Source organism: Miniopterus natalensis, chromosome 4 (assembly GCF_054644295.1).
Source record: "Miniopterus natalensis isolate mMinNat1 chromosome 4, mMinNat1.hap1, whole genome shotgun sequence".
In the NCBI taxonomy this organism is placed as follows: Eukaryota; Metazoa; Chordata; class Mammalia; order Chiroptera; family Miniopteridae; genus Miniopterus; species Miniopterus natalensis.
In genome coordinates this window covers 79,399,931-79,415,571 of record NC_142084.1, presented here as the reverse complement: position 1 = coordinate 79,415,571, position 15,641 = coordinate 79,399,931, and the positions used below count along the sequence as shown (strand labels likewise).

The following is a 15,641-nucleotide window of genomic DNA, read 5'->3' as shown; positions in this document are numbered from 1 at the left end:
GGCCGAGGTATAAAAACTAGTGAGACTGGGAATGAGGTTGGTTGACTCTATCAGTTATCTATTGGTACACAACAAACTACCCCAAAACTTAGTGGCTAAAAGTAACAATTATTTACTTGTCCCCAAATCTGCACTTTGGGCAGGGCTGTGAGATCAGGTCATCTCTGATCCATGTGGTGTCAGATAGGCTGAAGGATCCACTTTCAAGATTCCTTACGGAGATGGCTGGCAAGATGGTGCTGTCAGCTGAAAGCTTAGTTAGGGCCCAGTTCCACCTCACAGGCTACTTTAGCTTGCTCTTGGTTTGGTGGCTCTTGGTTCTACGAGTGAGCATCCAGAGATGGGAAGGTTTGTGTTGAGAAACTGGCAGTGTCACTTCTACTATATTCTATTGGTCGATCACAAAGTTCAAATTCAAGGAAATTTAGAGCCATGTTTTAAAACCTCCAGTGAAACGAAAAATGTGGACAAAGTCTGTGAGTGCCTAGGAACAAGAATTTACTTACTGGCTAACACTGGGTATATGGGAAACAATGGATTATGGAGCCAGGGTGTACAGACAAAATTGGAAGAATGGAAATGCAAGACCAAATGGCAGGAAAGGCTGGCTCCAAAGAGAGCCACTCAGCCAGGAGGTTGGGTATATTGAAGCCAGCTGAGCACAGGTAAAGACAAGGCCAGGCAGAGGCTGGGAAGGACATGTCAGAACACGGTCACGTGTTAGTAATCTGGTTGAGGATGGTCATAAATCCAGCAGTTCAAGTGAAGTGGTTAAAGGAGGTAAGACAATTAGAAACAAGGAGCAAGCACAAGAAAATAAGGCAATTCCAGAGAGGAAGGCAGGGACAGGAGTCCAGATCTAAAAAACACGTAAGAATCAGAAAATCAAGTCAAGGGGCTATAAAAACACACAAGACTTCAACACAGCATAGGGAATGCCTACACTGTATCCATTTGGCTGGGCTGCTGAGAAATCTCATGGTACCTTCACTAAGCACCAAACAAGGTGGGGTCAGCAGTCACTGAAGTGACCACAACGTATCAATACACAATATGAATTAGGTAAAGACAAAAAAACATGTGAATTGCAGTTATTTCAAGTCAGTTTTATTAAAGTTATTTCTGAATATCATATATCATCCTTAGTTTTCCCTATTTGATTTTGCATTAGTGTTTAAGATCCTTTATTCACTTATCAAATCCTTTGCCATGAAAGCACCAAGGAAGTTACATCAGTATCAAACTGACTGATTCCTTTATGGCAGTAAGAAAAATCTGTAAGATTTGTAGAATGCAAATACCAAAACACCAAGATCCCCCTTTAAGTGAGTGAAAGCTTCGTTATACATCTTCTGCAAGCCAATGTCTTTTCATGTTACCATCAAGGTGAAAATGATTCAGAGCACCAACACAATTTTCTTGTTCCTTCAGTCTAAAACTGTGGATTTCTTATGCTATGGTTAAGAACAAACAAACCCCCAAACAACCAGAAGCTGGAAGGAAAATAAGTCGTTCTGATTACCTTGTAAGTTTTAATAGTTAAGCATCTCTTAACCAGTATTTCCCTTTTCTTAGACTTTAGGCAGCTATAAAAATGTAGGAAAAACAATGTGTAAAATAAAAAGCAATAAATTATTTGAGAGCCTACTATAATAGGCAATTTACACATTTCATTTAATCCCCACAGTACTGTGAGAAGAATATAACCATTTTACAAATAAGGAAGCAGGTTCAGAAGGGTGAAATGAATGGGGCCCAAGGTTACACTGATGACTGAGCTGGGATTTATGTTCAGGTCTATGCTCAATTATGCTGCCCTAGCTCCCCAAAACCCTTCAACTTTTTGAGATTCTTACTGACATAGCTCCATTTTCTAAATTTACACTTTTAAGTCTGCAAACTACTGGAAAATAAAAGTATCTAAAATTTATTCTCAATCTACCCAACTAAAACAGGTTACAAGAACTATTAGAAAAGTCTTCAAGTAATCAGAACATTCCATACCTAAAGTTATGGTTATTTTAATTCACTGGTAATGACAGCTAGCAATCCAAGAACACATTTATAATTATAATTGGCTTATTTTCTTGTCGCTATCTGTCAATCTCAAAGGAACGCAGGCCAAAAAAAAAAAGACAAATTCCTATTGCAAAATCTGACTGTTCATTAAATTTACACTGTGCACTTAGTGGGATGCTAAGAGGTTCTGGTTTTAAAATCTTACCGCCATGGCTTTGTTTGCATTTTAAAGGCATGCAGTTTTTTTTCTTAAGTGTCTAAATCTGGTGGAGATGGTAGGGCCCATTGGTGGATGGCTTTATTGTTACAAGTCTGTACAGTATCCTAGAATTACATATGTCCAAGAGGATAACTTTTACCACTCCACTGAAAGAGGTCACAGAGTTCCATTAGAAATGGATTTATTTTATGGGTAACCAACTTAAACCTAAACCTATGCAATTAAAACAATGAAGGAAAAGAAAACCCTAAACCTATGCGATCTGGACAGCTAACACTTAAGTGTCTACTGGGGACATATTTGTATGTTCATTAAAGAACTACTGAATCTTAAATGACTAAAGTTAACATCCAGTTGTTCCTTATTCAAGTCCTCACTGAAATTTAGTTCACTAGTTTCAGAGATTTTTTTTCTGAGTCCAATTCTAAAAACACTGTTTTCATACTTCAGAAGCTGCAGAAAGGGTGAAATCAGATCATCATTCAGGCCTCTTCTAGCACTAAAATAGCCATAAGTGACCTCCTTTCTAAAGTCTAATGTATCTTCCATTCACTACCATATATTGAACAAACCTTTTACGAAACACCAGCTATAAGAAGCAAGACTGAAAGAATAAAAAATAAACACATAGGCTCATTAACTCTAGGAAGTCAATACATAAAAGGGGATTGACATGTTTACACATGTGACATAAAGGGAACTGGGTATTTTAATTTCTTGATGTTCCTTCCCTGCCTTCCAAGTCTTGCCTGGGTCGTTAGCCCTTGTAAATGGGAAGCGGAAAAAAATGAGTGTGAATATAAAGTCTGTCTGGCAGGAACTATAAGGACCAAAAAATGGCTAAAAGGAAAATAAAATAAAAAAGGTAAAGTCCTGAAAATCTGTATGTATAAAAATCAATCCAAATGATCTAAATTCATACAACTATAAGGCTTTATCATCTAAGTACCCAAATGCTAAACCAGTCCCTTTCCCCCAAAAATACAAGATCCTATATAATTCTGGTAATAAGGACTATTAGGAACATTCAGTTGAAAATACATAAACATACACTCATTTCCACCTAGTAAAGAGATTTTGGATTAAAAGTCACCAGAGTATGAATTTAAAGATAATTTTCTTAAACATACTTTGATAGAGGCCAAAGGAACACTTGTCACATTGTTCAAATGCCCAATGGCAAGACTTCTGATAAGACCAAACAGGTCACAGTAAATCAAGAGTGTCTTAGAAATAAAGCCAATATGACTAACCCCAAAACAGATCACATGAAGTAGCTCATGTACAATACAAACCTAGTTTAATAAATAAAGGAAACACAGGTGACTGCACTCTGAAGGACACTCAGTTCCTCATGGCCCATTCATAGTCTTCTCTGAGACTCCACTGCCACTTCCACCTGGGCAAGTCTAATGGTACGGCCATGAAGCTTATAGCCATCTTGCCTTACTAATGCCACCGTGCCAGGCTGCACCCCAACACCAGCCGGCACATGACAGATAAGTTCATGCTGATGCGGGTCATATTTGTCACCAATGGGGGTCATCTTCTCCAGGCCATGCTTAGCAAACACACTTTTCAGCTTTGCTTCTAAAAGTGACAACCCTCGGAAGATCTTCTCTACAGTGAGCTTCTGGTCCCCAGGCTCTGTTTCTTTGGAAATGCACTCTGTAGTCTTCTCCAAAATGTCTGCCACCTCTACCAGGTCCTTACAAAAACTCTGAATTCCTATGGAGAAACCAGACACTTTTAGTACTTGTGAGGAAATCACTCTGCCTTTGGGGGTAGAGTTTGGGGAATGTCCAGAGAGGTGGCTAGTACACTGGGCACACCAGGAAGTGGGAAGATCGCCACACAGGACTCAGGGATCATCAACCCAACTGACAAGCCAGATTCTCTTGGAAAGCATATGACTAGGAAGCCTACTAGGAAACGAGGCAGATGGTAGAACCCAAGAACTAGGTAAGACTATTTACAACAGACTCAGGAACCAGTCCTTTAAGACCATTTTTATGCTTCTTGTATTTTTGTTGCTTTTTATTTTTAGCACTGAGTTATGTCCTAAATTTACATTTTGAAAATTCCTGCCTGTCTCAGTTATGTTGAGGCATGCATTCTCAATGGGGACAAGATGTTAGTATTCATGGGAGACAATAAAAAACAACAACTAGTTGCCCTGGCTGTTTTGGCTCAGTGGCTGGAGCATTGGCCTGCACAGACTGAAGGGTCCCAGGTTAGATTCTGGCCAAGGGCATTCCCATCCCCGGTCAGCATGTGAGTGGGAGGCAACCAATCGATGTGTCCCTCTCACATCGATGTTTCTCACTCTTCCCCTTCCACTCTCTCTGAAAAGCAATGGAGAAAATATCCTCGGGTGAAGATTAAAAAAAAAAAAATTAGTTGTTAAGACTGTGCTAAGGGGGAGTCAAAAGAGTGGTTTGAGGACTGGGTAAATAGGAACAGAAAATAAGACACATCCATAAATGAGTCTCCAACTGCCTGTTATAAAGGTGTATACACTTGATAGAGATGAGCCAAAACTTGTTTTATCTTTTTAGAGTCACATGAACTATTATAAGATAAAAACAAACTCAGTTGTTGAGAAATCTCATTACTCCCAATGCTGCACCTTGATTTTTTTAAACAAAAATGGTAAGGAATGTCACTATTACAGATGATAACACCAATACCCTGCTAGGGGCTGGTGGGGGCAAAGGACTTTGCTGATCCATCTTTAATCCAGGAACTGTTTTATGGACCTGTGCCCAAACAGGCAGCCATCTCAACTGTACTCAGAAGTAAACTGGAAGATCACCCACAGGTAAACAATAAGAGAGACAACAGACGAAGGAAAGACTGACAGAGAAGGAGGACTTCTACCTTTAACTTCAGGGTGATAATAGATTATAGCTTCTTGAGCCAAACAAGCAGAATGGGATTCAAACTAGTCTAATAATAATACACATAATGGATTTGGGGGTGCTGGTGCATGATACATGGCAGGAAAGGAAGATACCAGAATTAGGGGAGCCAACTAAAGTAATTTTGTTATGATATGGTTGGAAGGAGAGGAGGCAATGGAAAGAGTGAAATTAGGAGGTATTTCCAGGGAACTGGACTTGGTACGATCAAAGTTGTGGAAGATACCACCCTGACCCCCATTATGGATGGTAGCCAGAAAATGTTAACGGATCTTAATGAGATGAGCTGTGAAAGTAGAAGACCTTAACCAAAGGCCTGAAAAGTATGCCCATAAGATTAGTATTTCATCCAAGAGAAAAGAAGGTCTTATAAAGATCAATCAGGAACAACAAAGGCATTCCTCTGCTTATATAAAAGAGACACTCACATTGAATTCTGAGTTTCTGGGCTGACTTGTGTACTGCCACGGTACAAAGAGCCCTGGCTTCCAGTCAGTAAAGTTGCAAAAAATTTGGGTAAACAGAAGCCTGGATTCTTTTGTCTATATAGTGAGGTGTGCAGTCTTTGATTCTATTCTAATCATTGTGTTATTTTAAAAGTGGTTGGTTCTGCATCATTTCTTAGGAAGGAAAAAGGATCCTTTGTGAACTGTTTGAGAGAATGCGGGTTACTGAGACAAAACTATCCCTAGAAGGGGAACAGATGTCATGCCATGTCCTTTTAAAGCATTCTCCTTTTTTCATACATCTATGCTCACTAAGCAATCTTCAGTTTTCTAAGTATTCCTGGTGACAAGAAAATGACCTAAGGAAATGACTTATATGGCATGTTTCACTAGACACATCTTGCTCTATAAACAAATTAAATTACCTATTACATTCTTTTGAGTTAATATGTACTTGTTCCTGGGGATCTTGTTAATTCTTGAGGAAACTGATATGAGCCAGTTCCTAACTCAAAGCTTGACTTCTGGTAAGCCAACTCACCCTACTCCCCTCAAGCAGGCAGGAAGTCTTCTTCAGTTGTCACAATTGGTTTATTTGCTACAAAAATTCCCTGTAGCTCATAGGTCAGCCAACTTTTTCTGTAAAGGGCCATATAGAAAATATTTTATGTTTTGTGGGACAAGAGGCAAAATCAAGGATTTTATGTAGGTGATTATAAAACAAAAAAGAAAATAAATTGCCACGAATATTTGATGATGAAATTCAGAACTTTATTTATGGACTAAGAGGTGTCAGGCTTGGAATGCAGGCTGTAGTTTGTCAGGCCCTGGTAGCTGGAAATGAGACTAAAATTTGGATGAAATATCAGGAATACAGTTTGAGGGTCAGTACTTAGCTGATAATTGAAGACTTGAAACATGATGTCTATAGCACTAAAAGAAAAGCAGAAGCTATGCCAAAGTACTGGGGTTGGACAGGACAGGAATGAAGTGAATCTGTGTACTAACAGCTAAAATCCAGAGAAAAGGAAGTAGTGTGACAGAGGAGAAATAATAATAGATTATGGGTCAGGGACAACGAACTCATGTCTACATCTATCACAAATTCACTGTGTCATCTTACCTGTAAAGAGTGGACTAGATAGAATCCAAGCCCTGCCCCCCCAAGCACTTTCCTTCTATGTGTAGTGAAAGTATAATGTTATATATTAAATTGGGAGTACAGCAAATAATCACAGATTTGCCCTTTACCTTTGAAGCCATTACTCAACTAACACTTTAATGAACACATTTGGAGCAAGATGTGGTGCATGTAGAGAGAAAAATTTCTGAAAGACTTTGAAATAGACCAGAGAGATTCTCTACTGTCATCAGTGAAAAATTAATGTGATCTAGTATAGCCTCCTGGGTTATCTGCTTCCGTGAGGACCAAGCTTTTGTATCTGAGTTATTTTATAACTTAACAAGTTGTTGAATACTGAGAATAATGCAAAATTCTTGTCCACAATCCTAAAAATTGTCTGGTGGAGATACAGTTGATTACTGCGCTATAGATACAGACCAATTTTGCTACTATGAAGCAAATTTCAGCAGTCCTGATTGCCAATGTGTCCGTTTTTTGGATTCTCCTCGCAACATCTTAATGATTCACTGTTAATGAATTAAACACAACTGTTTGTATGAGCACTAGAATGTTAAATGTACATGCTTGAAAAAGAAAATTACAAAGGTTTGGTCAAACTAAAGATAAGCATTATTTTAATAAACAGTTCCCTTGACAATATCTCTTATCAGCAGCACAGAAAGCCTGTGCTATGGGAACAATGAAAGGGCGGAGAAGGGACCAGTTAAGGACTCAGATATCTGTGTTTTCACTATGTTCAGTTTGCAGAACTGTTAGTAAGTGGCCTTAAAGTAAAAGGTATTTTTTATTGTGAATAAATCTCTCACCAAATATCTTGGCATCTTCTACACATCTCTGGGTTCGCCTTCTTATGTTTTCACCATCGGCTATAGCTCTCTGGTATCTCACCTGACCATCAAAAGCAAAGTCAATATGATGAGAAAACAAATGCTTGTTGATAGGAAAGAATGTTTTTGCTAACTTTACAAATTTTATCCCTGTGACAGGGTATTAATTAAAAAAAAAAAAAAAAAAAAGAGTTGTAGGACTCTTAAATCAGTTACTCCAAATGCCCAGTCAAAGCAGGAACCTACTCTTTATAGAAGCCCTGAAAGGCTGTCATTTAGCCTGCTAGTTTGAACACTTTGACAGTTTTCAAACTCATCTTGAGAAAAAGCTTTCTTTTTCACATTCAGCCAACACTGCCACTGTCAAACTTTTGTTCAGTGAATTGAACTCTAAGACAAACAAGAGTGTACGTTTAAAAAAATGTGTCATCTATTTGAATGCAGTTATTTTAATCTCTTTAGTCTTTTTTTCTTTCACTTTTATAATCCCTGGTTCCTTTAAATGCTTTCATAACACATGCTTTCCAACCTCCTTACCATGGTTGGTCTTGCTTTGTAATTACTCTAATACTTATCTTCATCAAAGTGTGTTTGTCAACCCAATACTGGGTGAAGTATGCCAAATGTAGTCTGATCAGCAGAGTATAATGATAAATGACCTCAGTTATTCAACATTTATTGTCAACTACACGCCAAGCACTGTACCTCCTCTGAAGCTACCAAAATATCAGATACCTAAGTACTATAACACAATAGGGAACTGAAAGAGATGACTATCCTTAGTCAGTGATATTTTTTAACTACTACAGATTATTTTGCCGAGTATATCTAGCAAGAGTAGAAGTGGGATGAGGGGTAAAGAGTTAATGACAGGAAACTTAATTTAAAAAACCGACATAAAAAACTTTACTTGGTTTTTTAACCAGAGAGAGAATGTGAAGAACAGATAATATAAAATCTACTCACTGTTAAATCCTGGACTTCCTTCTCCAGTTTAACAGCTTTTAGCTTTAAGGCTCTTTCTGCAAGAGAGGGCCCAAGCTCATCAGGAGGATCCTCAGAACTGCAGTCCTCACCAGCAGTTCTCTGGGTGGCAGTGCTGAAAGGATGCAGACATCTCCTGAAGTGGGAGGGAGGTAGCTCATAATAGAGAAATGCCATCATAAACAGCCAAAGTTACAACAAAGTTCAGAGACCTGGGAAGTTTCCAGATTGAACTCAAGACAAAGTGTTTTCAGTCACAGTAACAATATGAACAATTATAAAGTGCTTACTAAGTACCAGACACTGTTTTCAGGATTTTACTTAAATCATATTTTCATTTCATAACAATGTGTGAGATAAGTACTACTATCCCTATTTTACAAATGAGAAAACTGAGGCTTAGAGAGGCTTAAGACTTGTTCAGGATCACATAGCTAGTATTCTTGGAGCCAGGATACTGAGCACCAGGCAGTAAGTAGAAACAGCCAGAAATGGGGACACAAAAATTAGCAAGAAAAAAAATCAAGTTCTGATACTCAGAAGCAGCAGGGCATTTATCAGTAGGGGGGGATTTGAAACACAAAGCCACACAGCTCTGGTTCAACTCTTCATTTTATAGCTGGGGAAAATAAAGCCCAGTACAGTGACTTTATCAAACTGAAGTTAGGCCTAGAATTCTAAACCTCCTTGATTGTAAGCTGTAAGTAAGGCTTTTAGAGAAGAGAACCTGTGCTGAATAGGAAAAATTCTGAGATGGTAATTCACCTATATGTAAAATCAAGTCAAATATGCATAAAACACTTAACTATATATTATGGACTGTGAATTAGAAAAAGGTGAATAAAAGAGATCTTTGTATATAATTATGCTTATAATCTACAATTTTATACAGCCAAAGTGTTTGACATTGTATTCAGTTTACATAGGAAATTTGGAGTAGGGGCTAGTTTGTAGATCTTGGATTGTAGCAGTTCTGACCCCTCTTTTCATTGAAATTTCCAATACATCTCCTAGATCCTCATAATTTGATATTAAGTAAAATCATCAAGAAAATCAATCTGTGAGTACAAAATCTCTTTTAAAAACAGTTTATATAAACTGGCATATATCAAAGAGTGCTCACTGAGGTGACATCTGAGCAAAGGTTTAAAGAAGGTAAAGGTGTTTGCTTCAAGAAAGGGAAGAGTATAAGGTGTAGGCAAGACAAATTTTATTCCCAAACTTTCCAGGCCAGTTCTGAATTCACTGGTGTCAGATTATACATATGAAATACTTTCTTCCTCATAAACCCCTAATAAACCACATTTATTCAATAGGAAGTAGGTCAAAATATTCCAAGAGCCAGTTTAAAAGGAAAATGGCCAGAACTCAAGTCGTGAAAGACTTGATGCTTCATGCTTCAGCTTTTCGGCCTTTTGTCTAACATCAAGTGCAATTCCTACTGCTTCAGAACTGGAGTGGGGGTATATTTTATCAGGAGCCATTTTTCTTCTGGTCACTTCCCTACATCACAAGCTGCGACAAAGACTTAAAAAAAAAATAAAAATCAATCGTGATAAAAAAAAACACAAACCAAAAAACAACAAACTCGAATTCCACCTCTCACCCAGGTATTAGGGCAGGGTGCTACATCAAGTGTGTTAAGATAAAAAGGTGACAAACGGTTATGCATACAGTAATTTTCGCGTTCCCCCGCGGATTAATTTACATTCAGAGGTCCAACCTGATCCGCCCCCTACTCAGCCATTTTAGTCTTTCTGAGGAAGTAGTAGTCCACAGGGAATTGTTCCAGAGAATAATTAACATTGCTTACTAAAGCCAAGCGCCGATTCTGGAGCCCTGAATGGTTTCAAGTCTGGGTTGCACCATTCCCGAGAAGTTACTCAACTTTTCCAAACCTCAGTTCCCTCAATTAAACGGGGACTAAGAAAAAGAATTACCCCTAGCTCTGCAATCGGTATAATAGATAAAAACTGCCGCAGCCCATATATAAAAACAGCAACTGGAACTTTACAGACTCCCGAAGGCAGGTGAAAGGGCCACCTGGGGAGAGACCAAATCCAACGCTCTCCTTTTCCCGACAGGTCAGGTGAAGGCCGGATAATGGGGAAGGGACTGGTCTAACGTCATACAAGAGTCAGGGGAGAGAATCCCAATTTACCTGCAGACACCACAGGGGAGAAGGGGCCGGGAGCGGTACCTGCCCAATTCAATCTACGCTCGGGGCTGCAGAGATTTCCCCCCTCCGAGGACGTGACCTCAGATCTTTCCATCTTCTCCGCGGGGTAAGGAAGCGCGGTTGTGGGCCTCAGTTTGCCTCTCTGTAAAATGGGGCCGTGAGCAACACATCGGAGCGGCCGAGAGGCTTGCTGGGTACTCTCGCCCACGACTGCCTCTCCGGCTTGCTCGTCCCGCACAGCCCTCACGTCCCCCACCCGCGGCCTGCTTACCTGCCGTCAGACGCGGCACTCGAGGCCAAGAGGTGCTGCACCCGCCGCCGGACCGCCCACAAGGACCGCGCGGCCATGTTCCCGACCTAGGCCGACAGAGGCAGCGCACGCGCACTAGCTCCAAGTGACGAGATACGCTCACTCAAAAAACCACGCTTCCCGGTAGCCTTCGCGGGCGATTCCCTCTCAGGGAAGCCGGATGCGAACGTTCATTTCCGGTGCGCGATGCTGTTACCAAGCCCGGGCGCGACACTTCCGGTCCTCGGTGTGTTCTGCGCGTAGGATGTGTTTCTGTCCCAACGATATAGACTCAGTGCTAGCCGTGAAATCCGCGGCGAACAAAGGGGACCCCAGCTGTGCTCTCTTGGAGCTTATGTGAGACTATAAACAACAAATGCAAACGCGATATAAAGTCAAAATAGGACCGAGGTTAAGGTGAGGGGCATGGTGCCGCGGAAGCCTAGAATACAAGATGGCCGAATGTGGGGAGTTTTCCTAGGGGAAATATTTGAACTGAAAGCTGAAGAATGAGTAGATGAAAGAGCAGGGAGTAGTTCAGGTAGAAGTAGGCAGCTTCTGCAAAGTCCCGGTGAAGAAGAGTATTGTGAGCAAGGGACTGAAATACTGGAGGAAGGGGAGGGACAGCGTAAAACATATAACGGTTAGGCATGGCCAGATCACCTGAGGGATTTAAAAAATAGGATCCTGACACCCCTCCATCCTCCATCACCCTTCCCAGCTCCTTTTCCTCCAATTTTCTAATTTCCTCCTACTGACATCTCAATTAGGGTAGAGATTTTTTTCATCTGTGAAAAGTGCCCTGATACAGTTCAAAAATTTTTTGAATAAACTTGAGTCTTATTTTGGTTGCAATGGAAAGACATCACAAAGCCTTTACATGTTTAAAGGAGTCACTTTGCTACAAGGAGGAGACAAGCTGTTGAAATAGTCCATGCAAGGGTCTTGGAGTCACCTCAACAGAGACCTTTGTAACCACCTTATGTAAAGTAGCTGCTATTTTAGGTGTGTCCAGCACAATTGTTTTCATGTTAGTATTTTATTTGCATTGTTTTCTTTTTACTTGTTCTCCCAACTAGAGTGGGAGCTTCATGAGGGTGTCTATTTTATTCATAGCTGTGATTTCTGACATCTAGTGCAATAGGTGCTCAATAAATATTTGTTGAATGAATTAATGAAGTTGGATGGAATGAGTAGAGATGGAAAGGAATGGGTGTATTTTAGAGAGATTTAGTATGGAAAGTTGACAGGATGTGAGGATGGACTGGTGATTAGGGTTAAGGATATTTGGAGTTGCCAGACCAGTTACTGGATAGTCCCTAAGGTTAAAAAAAATTTTTTTTAAGGGGTGGGAAGTGTGCTTTCATCAATCTTTGTGCATTTGCCATAACATGGCTTACTTGTATTTATAGCTATTCGGGCCAGATTTTCTCTCTACTTGTCTGCGAGTTCCATGAGGACAGCTGGAGTCTTTTGTATGTTTATATTCTATCCAAGGCCCAACTCAGATGTGTCGAAGCCAACACCTTATGTTTCCTTTTGGTGTTAGGAGCACAGCAGTATGACTTAAGGATGGATTATGATCCCCTTTTACATATAAGAAAATTGAGGCTCAGATGAACCTGCTCAAAGTCCTCCACTGAGGATCAGTGACACTAGAAATCTGATAGTCCAAACATCTGGTAGTGTTGGGAAGGATGGAGCTTCAAGTCCACCTTAGATCCATGAGCCTATACTTTGAAAAACAACCAAACAGCATTTAACAAGCAAGAATTGGAATCTATGGTTTAGCCATTGTCTTTACACTTCTCTTAGCTGTCCAACTTACACCAAATGTGCTGCATCCATGCATCCATTCATTTATCTATTTATTAAGTGCTAGTGTGCTTCTGAATGCTGCAGTGCAAGAGGACGGGGAGAAATTGGTGAAACAGAGCATTGGAACTGAGAGGAAGGCCTCCAGGGTCAGACCTTGCATTCATGTGCTGGCTCCACTACTTCCTAATTACGGACTTTGGCAAGTTACCTAACCTCTCTGGGTTTCCATTTCCTGAACTGTGAAAACTGGGATAATAGTACCTATCTCATAGGATTTTAGTGAAGACTAAAGGTATAATGCCTAGAAAAGTGATTAGTTAGCACCAGGACTGCCTACATAATTTAAAGGGCAAAAGGACTATGTGGAACCCTTGTTCTAAACTTATTAAGAAGGCAACAGCAGAGCAATCACACAAGCACAGAGCCCTGCTAAGCCTGACTGCACAGGTTGCATGCCTGTGAAGCTGGCTCTGGCTAACATAGTACCTGATGCATGGTGAGTGTTCAATAAATGTTAATTATTAATTTCTTAGGGTCCCACCTCTCATAGAGTCTAAGATCTATTGGTGGAAAAAGACACTTTTGGGTTGAGGACACAATTGGGTTGTCAGGTGACATTCCAGATCCACATTTTTAAAAAGCATATTGACAATCCAAATTATGTGAATGCCTTTGTCATTGAAGATACTCAGGGAGAATCTGAATGGAAACTCAGTTACAGATTGGTTGCCTTATAGCTCTTGGTGGTTGTAATTACCATGTGAAAGTCATTTCTTCCTCAGTGGAAAGGACATAGCATTTTGAATCAGACATTTCTTATCTTGTTAATAATAAGAACCACTATTGACTGGGTATTTACTATTTCTCAGACACTATGTAAGATGCTTCACATGTACTATCTCATTGAATTCCTCTAACAGTCTTGGGAGGAAAGTACTGTTGTTAACCTGGTTTTGATAGATAAGGAAAACAAGAATGAGAGATGTCAAGTGACTTTCCCAAAGTCACAGCTGTTAAGTGGCAGACCCAGCCCTGTCTGGATCCAAGCTCTATAAGCCCTAAGGCTTATGCTCTGCCACTGACCAGCTGGGTTCTTTGGGTCAGGTTATTTTTCTTGCTCTGGTCTCCAGCCACCTTGGAGGGTGGAAAAGTTTGGATGAGGCTCAAGCATGTAAATAAAGCCTTAGGCAGGATCAAGTATGTGAAGCCTCTAGCAAAGTATCCAGAGGTTATTATGGGATTTCCCTTCTCTCCCCTTGAGCTAACCTCTGAGCTCCTACAGCTAAATGGGTTTTATTGGAGGGAAATGTGGTAAAGACTTATAAAGGGACTACAGTGTTGAGAAAGTAGTGAGTGCCACAGTAAGGACACTGCCCAGGACTTGAGGTCCTTGCTCCTCTATAAAAGTATCAAGTGTTTGTAAAAGGTACTTATGTGGCAGAAATGAGCCACTGTCCCTTTGGTTCTCCCTGATAGTTTTACTTGATAGCAGATATGGAAGAGCGGACAGGTGGGCCTCTGAGAGCAAGAGGAGCGTACCCCCTACATTTCTAACTATAACTCCTGGAGCCGAGTGTCATATAAAATAGGTGAATGACTTGAATGACAGCAAGTGACCCCACCCTACAAAGCTTGAAATACCTTGTGGACATTAGAAATCCATGCTCCTGTCACTGAGTATCACTGAGCTTAAAATATGTCAGCTCCTGAACCTCTCCTTGCCTGCTGCTTACTCAGATCTCTGACTTGAAAATAAATCTGTGGTTCTGGTAGCTGCATCTGCCCAAAGCAGATGAAGGATGATTGTAGAATTTGCATGTTCTCTATATCTTTTGTTCACCTTTTTGCACGCAGAGATCGTTCTATTGATTTTTCAGCCTATTTATCTTGCCCAAAGGCTGTCAGTAATGCCCAACACAAATCTAGTTGGCACAGATGTGATTGGATGATCAAGTCGCCTCTCTGTATTGCACCACGGATACTTCAGCACTGCCTTCCTTTGCCCCAAGGACTGGGGATGGGATGCTGAGAATGGGATGGAATGGCTTATTCACATGTGCTTTCATTTCTTCAGAAGGGAAGGCAAAGACATTTAACAAAACCTTTACAACTGTGCAGATGTCTGTCTCCCTCCACCCCCATTTCTCACCCCCTGTAAAGTTATATAGGGATGTCCTTCATTTCCTTCTTCCCTTCTACTTCTTCCCTCCCTATACCCCTATAATCATGCAGACAATAAAGGCTGGTCTTTCAGGTGCCCCGGAGAGTGGGGGCTACTTTCAGTCTTCTGATATCTCCTTGTGAAAAAAGCATTTCCGCCTTAGATGGGCAAGCTGTTATTTCCTCTGGATAACATTTTCATCCTCTCTAGGTCTTCTTCATTTCCCATTCCTGAAGTACAGAAAGACAAGACAAATCGGTTTGTTGTATAGTCTAATGCAACTTATAGGATAAAAACATTCACTGTTCCTAATTACGTAAAGATCTCCACTGGCCATATTAGAGAGCTATAGGTCCTAGTCCTACTCTCCTTCTTTGGCTGTGGGTAAGTCATTTCCCCACACTGGGTCTCATTTCTTCAGGGCGCTCAAATACCACAAAGTGTCTTTCTCAGCTAAGAAAACTGAGGCCCAGAATGAAGAGGGGGGCAGGAACTGCATCTGGTTCCAGTGCTGTTCCACATGACCTTGGGGTGGGGTAGGAGGCTGATGGAAGAGAAGCCAAAGCAGCTGGTAAGGAAGGGTGAAAGCAGGCATCCCACAGGGCTCCGTTCCTCCTGCCGGGGCTGTCTAGG

General features: G+C 40.7%; 2 protein-coding genes across 2 annotated transcripts in view; both read right to left on the bottom strand.

The window, feature by feature from the left end:
- Positions 1–2,515: 2,515 nt before the first annotated feature.
- On the bottom strand, positions 2,516–11,106 carry GRPEL2 (GrpE like 2, mitochondrial). The gene is made up of 4 exons (XM_016210615.2): positions 11,012–11,106; positions 8,544–8,697; positions 7,557–7,638; positions 2,516–3,967 (listed from the first exon to the last, which is right to left on the bottom strand). The coding sequence occupies exons 1-4, from the start codon at positions 11,086–11,088 to the stop codon at positions 3,603–3,605; spliced, it is 678 nt and encodes a 225-aa protein (XP_016066101.2). The 5' UTR covers positions 11,089–11,106; the 3' UTR covers positions 2,516–3,602.
- A 3,787-nt stretch (positions 11,107–14,893) lies between these two features.
- Positions 14,894–15,641, bottom strand: part of AFAP1L1 (actin filament associated protein 1 like 1) — a 33,050-nt gene continuing 32,302 nt past the window's right edge. The window contains exon 19 of the mRNA XM_016210629.2: positions 14,894–15,238. Coding sequence (XP_016066115.2) covers positions 15,215–15,238 — 24 coding nt within the window. The 3' untranslated portion in view covers positions 14,894–15,214. The remainder of the gene's footprint in view (positions 15,239–15,641) is intronic.

Coding starts and splice junctions, on each gene's coding strand:
- GRPEL2 (XM_016210615.2), bottom strand. CDS start 11,088: ATGGCCGCGCGGTCCTTGTGGGCGGTCCGGCGGCGGGTGCAGCACCTC. Junction 8,698..11,011: donor AGTGCCGCGTCTGACGGCAG/GTAAGCAGGCCG, acceptor CTCCCACTTCAG/GAGATGTCTGCATCCTTTCA. Junction 7,639..8,543: donor AGGAAGTCCAGGATTTAACA/GTGAGTAGATTT, acceptor TTTGATGGTCAG/GTGAGATACCAGAGAGCTAT.